The sequence below is a fragment of the Ranitomeya variabilis genome, chromosome 3 (assembly GCF_051348905.1).
Source record: "Ranitomeya variabilis isolate aRanVar5 chromosome 3, aRanVar5.hap1, whole genome shotgun sequence".
Taxonomy (NCBI): domain Eukaryota; kingdom Metazoa; phylum Chordata; class Amphibia; order Anura; family Dendrobatidae; genus Ranitomeya; species Ranitomeya variabilis.
In genome coordinates, this window is record NC_135234.1 from 761,256,216 (window position 1) to 761,276,477 (window position 20,262).

The 20,262-nt window shown below is 39.8% G+C and overlaps 1 protein-coding gene across 1 annotated transcript in view; it reads left to right on the forward strand.

Annotated features, from left to right (window-relative positions):
- The window catches only part of LRRC32 (leucine rich repeat containing 32), a 28,269-nt gene that overhangs the window by 5,647 nt on the left and 2,360 nt on the right, over nucleotides 1–20,262 (forward strand). Inside the window, exon 2 of the mRNA XM_077298725.1 lies at nucleotides 8,590–8,683. Within this exon, the coding sequence (XP_077154840.1) occupies nucleotides 8,594–8,683 (90 nt within the window). The 5' untranslated portion in view covers nucleotides 8,590–8,593. The remainder of the gene's footprint in view (nucleotides 1–8,589; nucleotides 8,684–20,262) is intronic.

The following is a 20,262-nucleotide window of genomic DNA, read 5'->3' on the forward strand; positions in this document are numbered from 1 at the left end:
TTAAATGAGATTACAGCTTCACATGGGACACAGAAAACACCTAATTCATTCAGGCGTTATGACTCCATTTAAAGGGAAATCCCAGCAATGTAGGTCGAAGTGTCAGATTGTATCTGGTTCTGCTGTGGAATATTATAGGGACCAGAACTCAGAGAGATGAAAGCCAGGGGTCAGAGAGATGAATACCAGAGGTCAAAGATAAGTAGTTCCAGATGTCAAAGAAGTCATAGTGAGCAAACGTTTTAGGCGGGAGTGAATAAGCCGTAAGAATGCTTTAAAAAAATAAGTCTCAATAGTCGATTTTCATCAACTAATAAAATGCAAAAGGAATAAAAGAGAAATCTAAATCCCATCAGTTTTTGCTGTAAGCGCACTTTTCCTTCATCAATTCTTCGTGGTACGATTCACTTACACAAAGTCAGGGATTTTGTAGGATTATTGTCAGCAACAGATTTTTCCAATCAAGTGATAATGATCATCATTTTCATGTGTAACTGAAACAGAAAGAGCCCTCTAGTAGGCTTAAAACTGGGTGAGGAACAGCCTAGCTCTGCTACAATGGTGAGGCTGTGGAAGACAGTTTCGTGTCACAAGTCATGCACCATGGTAAGACTGAGCGCACAAGGTAGTTATACTTAATCAGCAAGGTCTCTCCCAGGCAAATATTTCACAGACTGGGGTTCCAAGATGATCAAGGTCTTCTGAAGAAGCACCAATAATCGGGCAACATTGAGGACTTTAGTGTTTAGACAAGAAAACTTAATGCAGCAGATGACAGTCACATCATCTTTTTACTTCCCTTCGAAGTCGGAAGATGTCCAGCAGTGCCAGCAGTTCAGAACTGGCACCAACTTCTGGGACCCAGTTATACCCATCTACCGCTCAGAAGTCTGGCCAGAAGTGGTAGAATTGGGGTCAAAAGCCCTTATCTTCAACATGGAAACAAGGCCAAGGGACTCAACTAAGCGCAAAAATATAGCAAATGGGGTGTCAAAACAATCACAGCGGGTGCTTTGGACTGACGACTGAAATATTCTGCTGTAAGAGAAGGCAGTTTTTCATGAAGGGCTGGAGAGAGGCACAATAATGGGGTCTGCAGGAGCAGGGTGGAGGGTGGAGGGTCCTCCAGATTTGGGATTTCAATTCAGCAAATGGAGATGGGGTTTTGCCAGGATTAATGGTCTTTGGCCGGCCTTCTCCCTTCCGGCAGGTCTGCATCTGATTCCAGCTGTTGTCTCTGCCTTGTTCCTTCAGATAAGTGTTCATCACGTTATGGGAAACCTTTCCGTCCTCCAGTGCCAGGGGAGGCCTCCACCTACAGCTATTAGAGGGGCTCCTCCATCTGAGAACAACACCTGTCCTTCTGTACCCTGGGAGCAGCCCGAGTACAAACCCTAACCCATAAAACCAGCAATAACCTCCTCGCTTGTGCGACACAATATGTGGAGAAGCCTCATCGTCTCCGTCTCTGCAGGTAGAGGCGAGGACGTGAGAAGAAACATGGCTGCAATAACAAGGTGACGCTGCGAAACACTGATGTCATTGTCACAAATCATCATCAGTAGAGAAATGCTGTAATATGGAGACTATTCCCATCTTCAGATTTCCGGAAAAACAAGTTTCTTTATTTCCCGACTGTTGGCAATTTCTCGTTTTCATCAAGATGTTTATTTTTTTAAGGAGTGATTGTGGTGTCCTGCGTTCCTCATGGATGTCAACTGCTGTAAATCGGTTACAGGTGTCTGGTCATGTTCCTCCCCCAAAAAAACATGCACAATGCATATTAGTGGGGTATTTACCTTGGGAAAGGATTCGCTTCTGTCACCTGATCTTGGGAAATTAGAGCACAAAGGGTTGGAATATTGCCCTGAGAGGGAGGAACATGGCCTACAACTATGATCTAGAGCAGAGAGTGTCTCTGTCTGGAGGACTAATCAATCCTTGATTTCAATGGATATCATGTAATGCTTCATTTCTCCTGTGGGGGCACTGCAGGGAAGGAAATCACCTGCAGCTTACAGTTGATCACTGGGGATCCCAGCGGAACACTCTATGCTTTGCTCATTTTAAAGAAATCTCATCAAAAAGAAGTTATCATGAAAGGACAAGATCGATACACACTTACGAAATTGGCAGCTTTGGACAACTTTTCTCTAAATTGTATCGGGACCCTAAAACACGTCAATCACTCTGCTACGAATACTCCCAGTGCCGTCCTCCATCAATCAAAATCCTGCAGATGCAAAGCTCAGTCCCCACTGACAAACTGGCCACGAGAAGTCCTACTGTTTGCTATGTGGCCCAATTTTCTTTAGCCCCTGTAAGTATTTTCTACACTTCTCACATCTGAGACAATGTCCACGCCGGGATCTCTTCTTGGTGAGGAAGCGGAGATGCATACTTGTGGCTGACTTTTTTTCAGTCTATAGAAGTTGTTGCTTTGGAGATTCAACATGTACCATAAATTTTAGTGCGGACCGTGGCCCCCGGATACAAAATTTAAACCTGGGCCCTCATATGTATGTTGGACAGATGTATTGGCCTTTGTATCGTTCTAGATCCTATAAAGACATACATGTTCGTCTCATATAGAAACGTCCCCCATCCTGGCCCCATCCTATAATAATGTCCCCATCCTGTAAAATTGTCCCCATCCTGGCCCCATCCTATAATAATGTTCCCCATCCTGTAATAATGTCCCTCATCCTCTAATAATGTTGCCAATCCTGTAATAATGCATCCCATCATGGACTTCTTCCTGATATATTGTTGCCCATCCTGACCCCATCTTATAATAATGTCCCCATCCTGTAAAAATGTCCCCATACTGTAATTATGTCATCCATCCTGTAATAATGTCCCCTATCATTTGGCTCCTTCCTGGTGTATTGTTCCCCTTCCTGTAATAATGTCCCCCATCATGGGCTCCTTCTTGGTGTAATGTTCCCCATCTTGGCCTTATCCTAAAATAATGTCCCTCATGCAGTAAAAATGTCCCCATCCTGGCCCCTTCCTGTACTAATGTCCCCCACAATTGGCCCTTTCCTGGTATAATGTCCCTCATCCTGAGCCCCTATAGAAGGGGTCAGATTGGGTTTCAGAAGTGGTACGAGGATGCCCGGTGCTTTATATTCTTCAGAACTAGCTGTAAGTCCCGCAGTAGATGTGAACGGTCCCTGTTGTTTTCTGCACAACGTGCAGTCACCATATAAAGAATATAATAATAATAATAATATGACACTATAATAAATGTATATAATGCATGCAATCTTCGGAGCTATGAATACAGGACATGAGTCACTTGTGACTTTCCTGGTGACTTGGTAACAAATACCGTGACTTTATAATTAACCTGACATTTAATGTCACCTGGAAATCACCTGAAATGTTCGGGAAGTCATCTGCGAAATATGATCGTGTCACACGGGAACGGTGAGAGGGCACATGGGCATCATAGAGGGAACAATAGCGTGCCTCGTGAGCAGCGGAGGGAGCACCAGGGGTGCAGAAGATACATCTGTGCCGGGGCCCCTGTATCCTGGGGGCGCACTGGTCCGATGCCAAATAAAACAACAGCATCAAAGAAACAATGACTTATTATTATTATTATTCCCCAGGCTGCAAGTTACAGTCATTTTAGGAAATTCACATGTATTTATATTGGGGGGTATAAAAATCCTTTTATCTGGAAATAGAATCCAATTTTCACATATTCTGGATTATTAGATGATCAAAGAAAAGAATGTGGCGTTGAATGTTGTCATTGTATCTGTCGGATTCCGGTCTCGGAAAATGACTTATATTACAATGTAGAGATGATCAGAAATCTCCCTGCGGATTATTCGACAGGAGGGCAGAGAAAACGCTCTTTACAAGATTACATTTGTTATGCAGTGGATGTAAAAAAAAGTCTACACGCCCCTGTTAAAATGCCAAAAAATCATCCCAAGAAGATTCATTTCAGAATTGTTTTCCACCTTTAATGTCACCTATATAAATCTTTTTGAGCTGTAAAAGAAAAATACAGAACTAATATAATGAGGTTGTAAAACTCTGCACACCTTTAAACTAATACTTTGTTTGAGTCACCTTTGAATTCATGGCAGAATTCAGCGTTTTTGGGTCGGAGTCTATCCCCATCCCGTACAAAGTAAAATGCCTCCATTGTGACCTCTAGATGGTGAAATTGCCCCCTAGAAAATATTAGTGACCAGAAAACAATGCCCACATATTGCTCTGTGTGCACCTTTGACTGTCACAATGCCCTGAGTGCCCCTGGAACAATAATGCTTATGTGCCCACTTACCATAAAATAATGTCCCGAGTCCCCCACATACAGCAACAGTGTCCCCCGAGTCCCCCACGTACAGTAATAATGCCCCCTGATTCCCCCCACGTACAGTAATAATGTCCCCTTAGTCCCCCATGTACAGTAATAGTGTCCCCTGAGTCCCCCCACATACAGTAATAATGTCCCCTGAGACCCCCACATACAGTAATAATGTCCCCTGAGACCCTCCACATACAGCAACAGTGTCCCAAGTCCCCCCACATACAGTAATAATGTCCCCTGAGACCCCCACATACAGTAATAATGTCCCCCGAGACCCCCACATACAGTAATAATGTCCCCTGAGTCTCCCCACATACAGTAATAATGTCCCCTGCTACCCCCACATACAGTAATAATGTCCCCTGAGACCCCCACATACAGTAATAGTGTCCCCTGAGTCCCCCACATACAGTAATAGTGTCCCCTGAGTCCCCCCACATACAGTAATAATGTCCCCTTAGTCCCCCACATACAGTAATAGTGTCCCCTGAGTCCCCCACATACAGTAATAGTGTCCCCTGAGTCCCCCCACATACAGTAATAATGTCCCCTTAGTCCCCCACATACACTAATAATGTCTCCTGAGTCCCCCCACATACAGTAATAATGTCCCCTGAGTCTCCACACTTAAAGTAATAATGTCTTCTGAGTCCCCCCACATACAGCAATAGTGTCCCCTGAGTCTCCCCACATACAGTAATAATGTCCCCTTAGTCCCCCATGTACAGTAATTTTGTCATCTGAGTTCCCAAATGTACAGTTCCACTATACACAGTGTGAGGCCCCCATAACTCCCCTATACACAGTATAATGCCTCTCACAATGTATCATGGCCCCATAGTAAGCTCCACACTGTATGATGCCCCCCCACAGTCATACTTGCACTGTATTATGGCCCCCACAGTAGATGTCACTCTATATGATGACCCCCATAGTAGTCCCCACATAGAATGATGTCCCCACAGTCACCCTTACCATGTTGTATGGCCCCCACAGTAGTCTTCACTCTGTATGATGACCCCCGCAGTAGTCCCCACACTGTATGATGTCCCCACAGTCATACTTTCACTGTATTATGGCCCCCACAGTAGACGACACTATATAATAACCCCCACAGTAGTCCCCACGCAGTATGATGTCCCCACAGTCAGCCTTACAATGTGATATGGCCTCCACAGTAGACGTCACTCTGTATGATGACCCCCGTAGTAGTCCCCATGCTGTATGATGTCCCCACAGTCATACTTGCACTGTATTATGGCCCCCACAGTAGATGTCACTCTATATGATGACCCCCATAGTAGTCCCCACATAGTATGATGTCCCCACAGTCACCCTTACTATGTCGTATGGCCTCCACAGTTGTCTTCACTCTGTATGATGACCCCTGCAGTAGTCCCCACACTGTATGATGTCCCCACAGTAATACTTACACTGTATTATGGCCCCCACAGAAGATGACATTCTATATAATAACCCCCACAGTAGTCCCCACGCAGTATGATGTCCCCACAATCAGCCTTACTATGTGATATGGCCCCCACAGTAGACGTCACTCTGTATGATGACCCCCACAGTAGTCCTCACATTGTATGATGTCCCCACAGTCACCCTTACCATGTCGTATGGCCCCCACAGTAGTCTTGACTCTGTATGATGACCCCCGCAGTAGTCCCCTCAGTCATCCTTTCACTGAATTTTAGCCCTGACAGTAGTCCCCACACTGTATTATGGCCCCCACAATAGTACCCAGTCTAGATTATGGTCCTCACAGTAGTCAACAATGGTGTGATGACCCACACAGTAGTTCCCACATTGCATTATGGCCCCCACATTAGTCCCCACTGCATGATGCCCTCACAGTTTCCCCTACAAATCCATTAAAATAAGAAAAACTTCATATACTCACCTAATCCTGGTTTCTGGATAGTCCAACGTCAGGCAGCGGCAAGTCACAAACAAACCAAAAAGGTGGGGTCATTGCGCTGTGGTACGCATAAGGCTTCCAAGTCATGTACAGTGATATTATCACATCACTCCGCCACTGCCCAGGACTCACAACATTTTGTTAACCACAGGCTTAAAGCCATCTGCACCCTACAGAATGGAGAGAGGTAGTACAGCGAGGCCATTTCTCCCTCCTGTACTGCAGAGTTTAACTGATAAGAATGGTGTTCTCTACAGGTGGGCCCCAATGAGTGAGAGCCCTGGGATGATCGCCCCCTCTGACCCTCTGGTAGCTACACTGCTAGGCCATTCTAAAACTTTGATCTTTTTCTGAGGCAGTCGTTCTCTTGTTGACTTGGAATTATGCTTGGGGTTGTTTCTATACTGAAAGGTGAACTTTTTCTTCTTTTATTTTTTATTTTTATTGCAGAATTAACTAATATATGGAACTGTTTTTAAGTAAAGCCCAGTTTCCAGCTGCCAAAAAACAGCCTTAAAACACAAAGTTGTCTCCACCAAGCTTCACTGTGGGTATGGTGTTCTTTTGGTGTCGCACAGCATTGGGTTTACGCCAAACAGATTTTTTTGGAATTATGGTCACAAACAGTATTTTTCTTTGTAAGAAAAGTCTTTCATCTTGCCAGCCTACCCCAAAGGCCAGATATATGAACAATATGGTAGACTGTTTTCACATGCAGTATAAAATCAGTTCTTGCCAAAAATTCTTGCATCTCCTTCAATGTTTCTGTAGGCCTTTTGGCATCTCCTCTTACCAATTTTCTTTTTGTCTTTTCATCGATTTTTGAGGGACGTCCAGTTCTAGGTAATTTCAACATTATGCCAAATTTATGCCACTTCTCCATGGCAAATCTATTGCCTTTGAATTTTTTTTCTGCCTGTCTCTTGATTGATAACTTTCCACAATGAGTTCCCTTTGCTGTGTTGTCAACTGTTTACAAACCATGGCTTTTGCTTAAAATGCATGTACTGACTACTATGTAGCATGAGCGTAAATGTTATTGGAGTGCTCTGAACACAACCACATCTCCAGTTCTAAGAGAATGTTCAGACTCATGCAACCACATTATTTTAGTTTTAGTTTTATTTGCACCTGAAAATGATTTGTTTCTTTCTCAGTGCATATGTACAGACTATGCATGATATTAAAGGTGGAAAAATATCTGAAATTATTCCTCTTAGTGTGATTTTTTTTTACATGAGAAAACTTGACAATTTAGCAGGGGTGTGTAGACTTTTTATTCACTGTAGTTCTTTTGTTATTGATAGCTGTAGCTGAAGAAAGCATCATTAAGCTTCCTTCCAAAACTTTAGCACCATGACTACAGGATATAGTATGCAGGATAGATATATAAATGTCTGGTCTATGGAATATTGTGGTCATAGGAGAACATATAGGGCGGATCCTGTTAACTAGGTGCAATCTCCAGTTCTATTTAGATGTCACATGCTGTAAATTAACTCATTTCATCTCAGGGGTCAGCAGAGACCCCATTGCGGTACCCTGTATCCAGTGCATAAAGAAATGATAGGACGTGCCCTGTTATGAAAAGCAAATTCAAGATGTAGCTTTATTAAAGATTTGTAAGATTTGGAGAGTGATAAACTATGAATTTCCCTTTTTTTTCTTTTTGACTGAGCAAAAGAAACTAAGAACAATTTCAAAACAGGAAACTTCCTTGGTTTAGCTGAATAAGAAAGCAAACATCCAGAATGTCTTTTGTTGGAATGTTTGAGGAAATTACTGTCCTTTTTGGCTTAGTTGGTGTGAATCGTCCATAAACACATTTCACTACTAGTCCAGGGGTTTCTTGACTCTGCTCTCTGGAAGATCGGAAGGGCGGGCATGTTCATAGGACATATAATGAAAACCGCTAGGTAGATATATAGATAGATAATAGATAGATAATAAATGATAGATAGATAATAGATAGATATATAGATTACATATAGATAATAGATAGATAGATAGATAATAGATAGATAGATAATAAAAAGATAATAGATAAATAATAGATAATAGAGAGATAATAGATAGTCTCAGTAGTGCATACAGATGGTTGCTGTATGTTCTCTCCATGTTTCACTGTGGAATTTACTGCCGCATTCTAAGCAAAAAACAAACAATGAAACTTCCTTCTCACAGGACGTCTGTATAAAAGATTCCGGAGGATAAACGCTTCCTGACTTACTCCTAGGGACGGCATACATGCTTCTATGTCAATGATTTGTGGCTGAGGAACTATAACTCCCAGAATCTCCAACCTTAATGTTTTCTCTCTTTTTAACAGAGCCATGCTCCTATATCTTCCACTACTACTGATAATGCTGAAAGAAGGGAGTTCCACCTACCGCGCCGATGAGAAGCCGCCTTGTGTGATATCGGTATGAGCTGAGATTGTTGGTACATAAATTTTGTGTATAAAATCATTCCAGTGTTTTTTCAGATCTCTTCTTGTAGTCACTGAACGGGAATTGTTTTCTTGCTGATGTGATGCTCACAAGGTGTACTGTGATCACGGCAAGGACAGGTGTGTGTCCCAGGGAAGTTTCCATTCACTGACTATAAGCAGACTTCTTGATATCACATATTGAATGAAATTTGTTCAAATTGTAAGAGCCCTTTAAGTTGTTAATCTGAACATATTTGTCTTGTACTATTGGTGCATATACAGCATTGCTCAAAAGTTTACATAGAATTTTTGCTTTCTTGGCCTTTTTTCAGAGAATGTGAATGATAGCACCAAACCTTTTTCTCCACTCGTGGTTAGTGGTTGGGTGAAGCCATTTATTGTCAGACTACTGTGTTTTCTCATTTTAAATCATAATGACAACCCAAAGCATCCAAATGACCCTGATCCAAAGTTCCCATACCCTATTTCTTAATACCGTGTATTGCCCCCTCTAACATCAATGACAGGTTGAAGTCTTTTGTGGTAGTTGTGGATGAGGTTCTTTATTTTCTCAGATGGTAAAGCTGCCCACTCTTCTTGGCAAAAAGGCTCCAGTTCCTGTAAATTCCTGGCCCGTCTAGCATGAACTGCGCACTTGAGATCTCCCCATAGTGGCTCAACGATATTGAGGTCAGGAGACTGAGATGGCCACTCCAGATCCTTCACTTTGTTCTGCTGCAGTCAATGACAGGTCGACTCGGCCTTGTGTTTTGTATCATTGTCATGTTGAAACGTCCAAGTATGTCCCATACGCAGTTTCTGGGCTGATGATTGCAAATTTGTTTCCAGTATTTGCTGATAACGTGCTGCATTCATTTTTCCTTCAACTTTGACCAAGTTTCCTGTGCCTTTGTAGCTCATACATCCCCAAAACATCAGCGATCCACCTCCATGCTTTACCGTAGGAGTGGTGTTTCTTTCATCATATGCCTTGTTGACCTCTCTCCAAACGTTTATGGTTGTGGCCAAAAAGTTCAATTTTGGTCTCATTCATGTCTGTGCTCTTTTGCACATTGTAGGTGAGATACTTTGTGCCATGTGCGCAGTAATGGTTTTCTTCTGGTGACTTGACCATGCAGACCATTTTTCTTCAAGTGCCTCCTTATTGTGCTTCGTGAAATATCCACACTGCTAGTTTTCAGAGAGTCCAGTATTTCAGCTGATGTTATTTGTGGGTTTTTCTTTGCATCCCGAACAGTTTTCCTGCCAGTTGTGGATGACATTTTTGTTGATCTACCTGACCGTGGTTTTGTTTTTACAGAGCCCCTGATTTTCCATTTGTTAATCACAGTGTGAATGCTGCTGACTGGCATTATCAATTCCTTGGATATCTTTTTGTATCCCCTTCTTGTTTTATACAGTTCAACTACCTTTTTCCCGTAGATCCGTTGACAATTCTTTTGCTTTCCCCATGACTCACAATCCAGAAACGTCAGTGGCTGGATGAAAGATGCAAGAGTCTGTCTGGATCCCAGAAACTCACTCAGCTTTTATGCACACACTGATTACAAGCAAACAGGTCACAGGTGAGGATGTTACCTTTAGTAGCCATTCACACCCATTTGTGTCAACTTCTGCGCCTGTTATCAGGCCAAAATCACCAGGGTGTGTGAACTTTTGATCAGGGTCATTTGGATGTTTTGGGTTGTCATTATGATGTAAAAAGAGAAAACACAGTAGTCTGGCAATAAATGGCTTCACCCAACCACTAACCATGAGTGGAGAAAAAGTTTTGGTGTTATCATTCATATTCTCTGAAAAAAGGCCAAGAAAGCAAAAATTCTGCCGGGGTATGTAAAATTTTGAGCACAATTGCACATACAGATCCATGCCAGAAGAAGCAGAAAAGTCACTGGCTAATATAGTGGAGAGATCAGGGGCGCACATATCATTGGCCTTCTGTATGCAGCTGCAGAGTGGCCCAAGCCATAAAGGGGCCCTTTTTAATTTTCAAATCAGCAAGCAGGTCCTGTCACAAAATGGGCCCACGTACCGTTCTGTCTGTGACCGCCCCTGTCAGAGATGATGCCCTTCTGACCATAGGGAGGAAAATTGTGACATTAGGAATTCCTCCATGATCATGTAATGACTGGGTCGAGAGAATATTTATCTCCCTCATTACTATCGATACTTACTATCCATTCTTTCTTTCTTTCTTTCTTTCTTTCTTTCTTGTATTGTTCTTTAATAAGATGTACTTACAAAAAAATGAAGGTACTTAGCACATAAATTGGCCAATCCTGTGTGCCCATCAACCACGGCAAGGCGACACTTCTCCGATGGGTCCGATCCTACTGCACATGCCTCTCTCATGCTAAAATAGCATAGGATAAGACCATCAGATAAGTGTCACCTTGCCGTGGTTGATGGGCACACAGGATTGGCCAATTTATGTGCTAAGAACCTTCATTTTTTTGTAAGTACATCTTACTGAATAATAGCACAGCTTAGATTTAATGCTTCCAGGGTTTCAGGCATCTTGGCTCTTACAGACTGCTGTACTTTCTTTTTATCTGTTTATCTATCTATTATCTATCAATCTATCTATTATCTATCTATCTACTATCTATCTATTATCTATCTATTATCTATCATTTTTCAGATGTCAGTATAAACAAAGTCAAAGATCACAATGGAAGGAAATACCTGCATTGTGGAGCTGGAGTCACAGTGCGGCCTCCATTGACTATAGGTGACAAGCACAGCTCCCCTCCTCCTCTCCTCCCTCTCACGTCACTTTTCCATAGAAGTCAAAAACTATCTTTCTGAGTTGCTGCTAAACAATTTTGCATTTCAGAAGTTCTCTCCCGCTTTCTTGTGCCTATACAGCCTGCCCTGTGCTGTGGTCAGTGATGGACTCCTGCCTGTCTAGTCTCCAGCAGACACCAGTGTCATTCAGATGTAACCACTTTCAAATAGTTTTCAATCTCCTGATCATTGCCTGTGATGGCGCCCTCTAATGTTCATTATGAGAACAGCAATATATATATATATATATATATATATATATATATATATATATATATATATATATATATATGTTTATTTATTTATTTTTTTATTTATTTTTTTTTTCCAAGAAAACAGGACAAAAATTATTTTAAAAACATATTGAAACTATTAACATTCACACAAAATGACTGTGGATGATGGTCTTCTGAGAGAGGCGGGGGTCGGATTGATCTTTTTGGAAAGATTTTAGTGTATGTCCTATAAAAGAATGCATGACGAGAAATGAAACACGAAACGATGCCACCTAGCGTAAAAATATTAGTAGAAAGAGAATTTACAGATAGTTTTTCAGATAATATCTGAATACTTGAGTCTTATCTCATGGAAGTAAATATTTCCCAGCATACTGAATGCATTATTAACTCCATTTACAACAACACAGTTCTTCTAAGACCACAAGGGAACACATTAACCCTCCGCACACACCGGGCATTGTGCGCTTCGGTTCCTCTCTACAGTGCTACGTTGTATTTTCTATATCACCGGAGGAAATATTTTTCAGTGGAAACTGATTAATAAGTGATCCATGACAACAGGATTATGCAAACCGTAAAAATGAATTAAGGCCAAACACCGAACGTCCTATAAGAAGAAGAACGAAGCAGATTCATAAATTACTATGAAAAATTCTACATAAACAACATCTGTTGCTGATTTTATGCGCTGCTGCGAGTTATGGGCCGACCATTACCAAACATTGCTCAATAGTTTACTGTGCAAATCTACATGGAAAATAAATCCTGTACTGACCTCAAGTTACATTCTCACCTCTCACATGATAATCACAACTATCAAACGCCCCGAGCGCAACCCTGAATCCTAAACAGCATTGTCACCTTCTATACTCACTATAACCTCAGCTGAAAAGTCTTACTGCAACAGCGTTAACCTTCACTAATAAAACCACCTATATATAGGAAGGTGTACTAAATTACTGCTACGTGCAAAAATATACCATATACCATGTTAGATCAGCCTATATACAGCAATGTAACTACAATAATACTGCCCCTATGTACAAGAATATAACTACTATAATACTGCTCCTATGTACAAGAATATAACTACTATAATACTGCCCCCTATGTACAAGAATATAACTACTATAATACTGCTCCTATGTACAAGAATATAACTACTATAATACTGCCCCTATGTACAAGAATATAACTACTATAATACTGCTCCTATGTACAAGAATATAACTACTATAATACTGCCCCTATGTACAGGAATATAACTACTATAATACTGCGCCTATGTACAAGAATATAACTACTATAATACTGCCCCTATGTACAAGAATATAACTACTGTAACACTGCTCCTATGTACAAGAATATAACTACTATAATACTGCCCCCTATGTACAGGAATATAACTACTATAATACTGCTCCTATGTACAAGAATATAACTACTATAATACTGCTCCTATGTACAAGAATATAACTACTATAATACTGCTCCTATGTACAAGAATATAACTACTATAATACTGCCCCCTATGCACAAGAATATAACTACTATAATACTGCTCCTATGTACAAGAATATAACTACTATAATACTGCTCCTATGTACAAGAATATAACTATTATAATACTGCCCCCTATGTACAAGAATATAACTACTATAATACTGCTCCTATGTACAAGAATATAACTACTATAATACTGCTCCTATGTACAAGAATATAACTACTATAATACTGCCTCTATGTACAAGAATATAACTACTATAATACTGCTCCTATGTACAAGAATATAACTACTATAATACTGCTCCTATGTACAAGAATATAACTACTATAATACTGCTCCTATGTACAAGAGTATAACTACTATAATACTGCCCCTATGTACAAGAATATAACTACTATATTACTGCCCCCTATGTACAAGAATATAACTACTATAATACTGCTCCTATGTACAAGAATATAACTACTATAATACTGCTCCTATACAAGAATAAAACTAATATAATACCGCTCCTATATACAAGAATATAGCTACTATAATACTGCCCCTATGTACAAGAATACAACTACTATAATACTGCCCCTATGTACAAGAATATAACTACTATAATACTGCTCCTATATACAAGAATATAGCTACTATAATACTGCCCCTATGTACAATAATATAACTACTATAATAATGCTCCTATGTACAAGAAAATAACTACTATAATACTGCTCCTATATACAAGAATATAACTACTATAACACTACTCCTATGTACAAGAATATAACTACTATATTACTGCCCCCTATGTACAAGAATATAACTACTATAATACTGCTCCTATGTACAAGAATATAACTACTATAATACTGCCTCTATGTACAAGAATATAACTACTATAATACTGCTCCTATGTACAAGAATATAACTACTATAATACTGCCCCTATGTACAAGAATATAACTACTATATTACTGCCCCCTATGTACAAGAATATAACTACTATAATACTGCTCCTATGTACAAGAATATAACTACTATAATACTGCTCCTATGTACAAGAATATAACTACTATAATACTGCTCCTATGTACAAGAGTATAACTACTATAATACTGCCCCTATGTACAAGAATATAACTACTATATTACTGCCCCCTATGTACAAGAATATAACTACTATAATACTGCCCCTATGTACAAGAATATAACTACTATAATACTGCCCCTATGTACAGGAATATAACTACTATAATACTGCTCCTATGTACAAGAATATAACTACTATAATACTGCCCCTATGTACAAGAATATAACTACTACAATACTGCCCCTATGTACAAGAATATAACTACTATAATACTGCTCCTATGTACAAGAATATAACTACTATAATACTGCCCCTATGTACAGGAATATAACTACTATAATACTGCGCCTATGTACAAGAATATAACTACTATAATACTGCCCCTATGTACAAGAATATAACTACTGTAATACTGCTCCTATGTACAAGAATATAACTACTATAATACTGCCCCCTATGTACAGGAATATAACTACTATAATACTGCTCCTATGTACAAGAATATAACTACTATAATACTGCTCCTATGTACAAGAATATAACTACTATAATACTGCTCCTATGTACAAGAATATAACTACTATAATACTGCCCCCTATGCACAAGAATATAACTACTATAATACTGCTCCTATGTACAAGAATATAACTACTATAATACTGCTCCTATGTACAAGAATATAACTATTATAATACTGCCCCCTATGTACAAGAATATAACTACTATAATACTGCTCCTATGTACAAGAATATAACTACTATAATACTGCTCCTATGTACAAGAATATAACTACTATAATACTGCTCCTATGTACAAGAATATAACTACTATAATACTGCTCCTATGTACAAGAATATAACTACTATAATACTGCTCCTATGTACAAGAATATAACTACTATAATACTGCCCCCTATGCACAAGAATATAACTACTATAATACTGCTCCTATGTACAAGAATATAACTACTATAATACTGCTCCTATGTACAAGAATATAACTATTATAATACTGCCCCCTATGTACAAGAATATAACTACTATAATACTGCTCCTATGTACAAGAATATAACTACTATAATACTGCTCCTATGTACAAGAATATAACTACTATAATACTGCCTCTATGTACAAGAATATAACTACTATAATACTGCTCCTATGTACAAGAATATAACTACTATAATACTGCTCCTATGTACAAGAATATAACTACTATAATACTGCTCCTATGTACAAGAGTATAACTACTATAATACTGCCCCTATGTACAAGAATATAACTACTATATTACTGCCCCCTATGTACAAGAATATAACTACTATAATACTGCTCCTATGTACAAGAATATAACTACTATAATACCGCTCCTATATACAAGAATATAGCTACTATAATACTGCCCCTATGTACAAGAATACAACTACTATAATACTGCCCCTATGTACAAGAATATAACTACTATAATACTGCTCCTATATACAAGAATATAGCTACTATAATACTGCCCCTATGTACAATAATATAACTACTATAATAATGCTCCTATGTACAAGAAAATAACTACTATAATACTGCTCCTATATACAAGAATATAACTACTATAACACTACTCCTATGTACAAGAATATAACTACTATATTACTGCCCCCTATGTACAAGAATATAACTACTATAATACTGCTCCTATGTACAAGAATATAACTACTATAATACTGCCTCTATGTACAAGAATATAACTACTATAATACTGCTCCTATGTACAAGAATATAACTACTATAATACTGCCCCTATGTACAAGAATATAACTACTATATTACTGCCCCCTATGTACAAGAATATAACTACTATAATACTGCTCCTATGTACAAGAATATAACTACTATAATACTGCTCCTATGTACAAGAATATAACTACTATAATACTGCTCCTATGTACAAGAGTATAACTACTATAATACTGCCCCTATGTACAAGAATATAACTACTATATTACTGCCCCCTATGTACAAGAATATAACTACTATAATACTGCCCCTATGTACAAGAATATAACTACTATAATACTGCCCCATGTACAAGAATATAACTACTATAATACTGCTCTTATGTACAAGAATATAACTACTATAATACTGCTCCTATGTACAAGAATATAACTACTATAATACTGCTCCTATGTACAAGAATATAATTACTATAATACTGCTGCTATGTACAAGAATATAACTACTATAATACTGCCCCCTATGTACAAGAATATAACTACTATAATACTGCCCCTATGTACAAGAATATAACTACTATAATACTGCCCCTATGTACAAGAATATAACTACTATAATACTGCCCCTATGTACAAGAATATAACTACTATAATACTGCTCCTATGTACAAGAATATAACTACTATAATACTGTCCCCTATGTACAAAAATATAACTACTATAATACTGCCCTATGTACAAGAATATAACCACTATAATACTGCTCCTATGTACATAAATATAACTACTATGATCCTTGCACTTTTATGTGGGACTGGAAATTCTTTGTACAGTTCTCTGTGTACAGCCTCCTCTGCTCTTATGTTGGCACTGTATATACGGTATATACTTGAGCGCTTGTGTCATTTTCCGTGCTCTGCTATTCTGGAGATATAACAATATACAGATCTGAGCCAAATTCCTGTAAGAAAAGGAATCTGTATAGAAGAGATGGGAGTATTTCCTCTGGGAAGCTTTCGTTCCCTCTTTGCTTCTGCAGATTTCTGGGCCGTTCGTAGTGAGGAAATGTCCAGCGGGACCTGAGATGCATTCAGCCAGATTTTCAGAAAAAAGAAATAATCTCCAAGAATCTGTCATGTTTCCACCGCCTGAAATTGTGCAGAATGGAGCCGACATCCTGAGTTCTAGGAAATCTCCGCAGCTGAAGAGATACAATGTCACGTGAAAAGAACCAAGTTGTTACATTGTTGCCATCGTTTGCAGTGATGTGGTCACTGATGTGCGGTACTATGTGCTATGTAACACCAGGGAGCTATATAGGGTAAACTGCCCCTTTAAATGTTTCCAGATTCACAAGAGAGAATAGTCCTATATTTCGGCATTACACTTGGCACTACATGGCGGTATTTCGTGCGCTTACCATAGGCGTAATGTGAACTTCCTGCGTAATGTGTGACAAGCTCCCTGGTGCCATCTGCATTTTATAATAATGGTGACATCTTTTGCAGTAGTGGGTCAGAGAACTCGACTACCCACCTGACCCCCTATTAGTCCAAATTATTATGCCAGTCCATGCAGAATTTGGGGAATTTGCAGACTATTGGGCCATTATAGGGATAGAAAAATATTGTTACTTTCTTTCAAGAACAGTGCCACACCTGACCACAGGTTATTTTTCATATTAGAACTTTCATAGAAATGATGCAATACCACATACAACCTGTGCATCGGCGTGGCGCTGTTTTTGGAAGAGAGCAGCCATGTTAAGCTACTTTAACTCCAAAATGCCCCTTTGGAAGTGTGCACAGTCATGTACAGTAAAACTAGTGGTGTGATCTTTTGCCCATTGGGTCCAGTATGACATAACTGCTACATCTTGGCCAAGAAATCTTACATTCCCAGTGACATGAGGCAGCGGTGGTCTCTGGAGAGTACTTAGGAAGTGTTGCTCTTGGAAAGTAAACTCCATCTTCAATGGAAATATTTACCATTCTTTAACTGCCGGCATCTGTTCTCGGACTATAACCTCCACCGGAGAACATCAAAGTGTCCTCTACGCAAACATCAGCTGCAAGAATGTGCTTCATGTCCTGCTGGAGGATTGTAGAGCTGGTGAAATCCAGAAAATAGCAATTAATATATCGCATGAGCCATAAATCCACCTACCCCATGAATGTGTCCATTATGTTCCAATACTATTTCCTGGGAGGACCATGCATTGTAATGCCTCTTATGTCCTGCGGAGGTGCTGCAGGAAAACGTCTCTCACAGATCACAGTGGATCACAGGGTTCCCAACAGCGAACAAACTATGATTACTTTATTTTCTGGAGATTAGTGAAAAAAATAGGCTGTGACATCATACATCAGATCAGAGCCGCCGATATTTCCAGTGCTGTCATGCCCAAAGTTCAGGGGGCCGAACCCAAACAGTGACACAGACTTCCTGGAGGAGTCAGTATTCGGGATCTGTGCCCGAATGTCAAATTTCAACTTCAGGTTGGTAAAGGGACCCACCCCCAGGATTGTCCTTCATGCTGTGACTTCCCCTTTAAATCTCATAGCCATCCATGCCATAGTCACCAGCATGTATACATGATGAGAACATCGCCCAGTGAGAGGCGCACCATTGTGTTGTACAGCCCCATCTGGCTCCGCGGCGCGAGGTTTGCAGGACTCATGTGAAGCAGATGTCTTTGCACAGCTACAGCAATTAGCTCAGACTCCCACGGCTCCGGTCACGGGGATATTTCTTCCATCCTTTGGTGGATTTGCCAAATGGACGATGTATTGAAAAGGGGGCTGTGATAGATTAACCGAGCCGAGCTCAGTATCTGGAGAATGAGACGCTCCGGGGGCAACATTGTTAATAAACACATTTAGAGAAAACATGAAGCAGAAGTATAATGAAGAGCAGCGCTCGTTACACTAAACTCCTGTAAACTGTGGATAAGGGTGAAGGTTTTGGCTGCGCCGTCCGTTTAAAGGTGCAAAAAATTAGGCTAAAGCCAATTAACCATAAAGGCGGTTTCTATGGGGTCCTTAGAGAGTGGCCCCCACTCCATTGATGGAGGTTCCAGCTTTGGCACCCCAATACTAACATACTAGGGTTGAGGGAACCCACCTAGGGGTCAGTGCACCCTACCTTCATCGCAATTTTGGAAAAGACAGTGGAAGAACTTCATTTGGTCATGGACTTAAAGGGGGGGCAATCACGAGGTTCTTCTTAATATGGTCGTGCGCGACCACACTATGTTCACTTCCATGGGTCTATGTGAATGGTAAAGCGCATGTGTGTCCATAGCCAGTGAATGGAGTGGTGGTCCTAACGTTTAGTTAAAACAGAGGATACGGGACCCCATGACCAATTGCCGTCTGATGATACATTTAGCTTCTATCCTGATGATATGTTGTTTGTGGGGTAACCCCTTTAAAGAGATTGTGTCATCTATGCACCCCCTGTGCACACACCCTGTTACTATTTGTGGATGTCATATTTGTAGGGTCCCAGCTTAGGGAAGGGAGAAAAGCCCCCATTTGTAGATTGTGAGCCCTCGCGGGCAGGGTCCTCTCTCCTCCTGTACCAGTTATGACTTGTATTGTTCAAGATTATTGTACTTGTTTTTATTATGTATACGCCTCCTCACATTTAAAGCGCCATTGAATAAATGGCGCTATTACAGTAAATAATAATAATAATGACCTTTATTAACCAGATATAGAGCCTATCATCAGGGAAAATGTACAATAACAAATTCCATATTACAATAGATTCACATTCTTTCGTGAAAAAAAATTCAATTTTTTGCTTGTAACTCCTCCTTTTCTCCATGGAGAAGCATTCAAGTAGTAAAATATTAATAAACACTTTTTGCAAACTTATTTCATTAACAAAGACTTGCACCTTACAGGATCTTTGTTTCCCTGCACAATGTCGGCTGCGGAATATTAACTTGAGTTGACTGAGCTCGTTCTGATGGAGAGTTTATAACTCTTCTGTCTTTTTTCTGAACTCCTCTGTACTGATTTATGACCACAGACCACATCAAAGTTGATCGGAAATTTGATGTGGTCATAAAACAGCAGAAGAGAGCTCAGATAAAAAAAGAACTCTGAACTCAATTTTAGACCAAGCTCACTAACGGATTCTCAACTTGCAATATGCAGGAAAACAAAGAGACTGTAAAAGCCAAAAGGAGAAACATTTTTAATGAA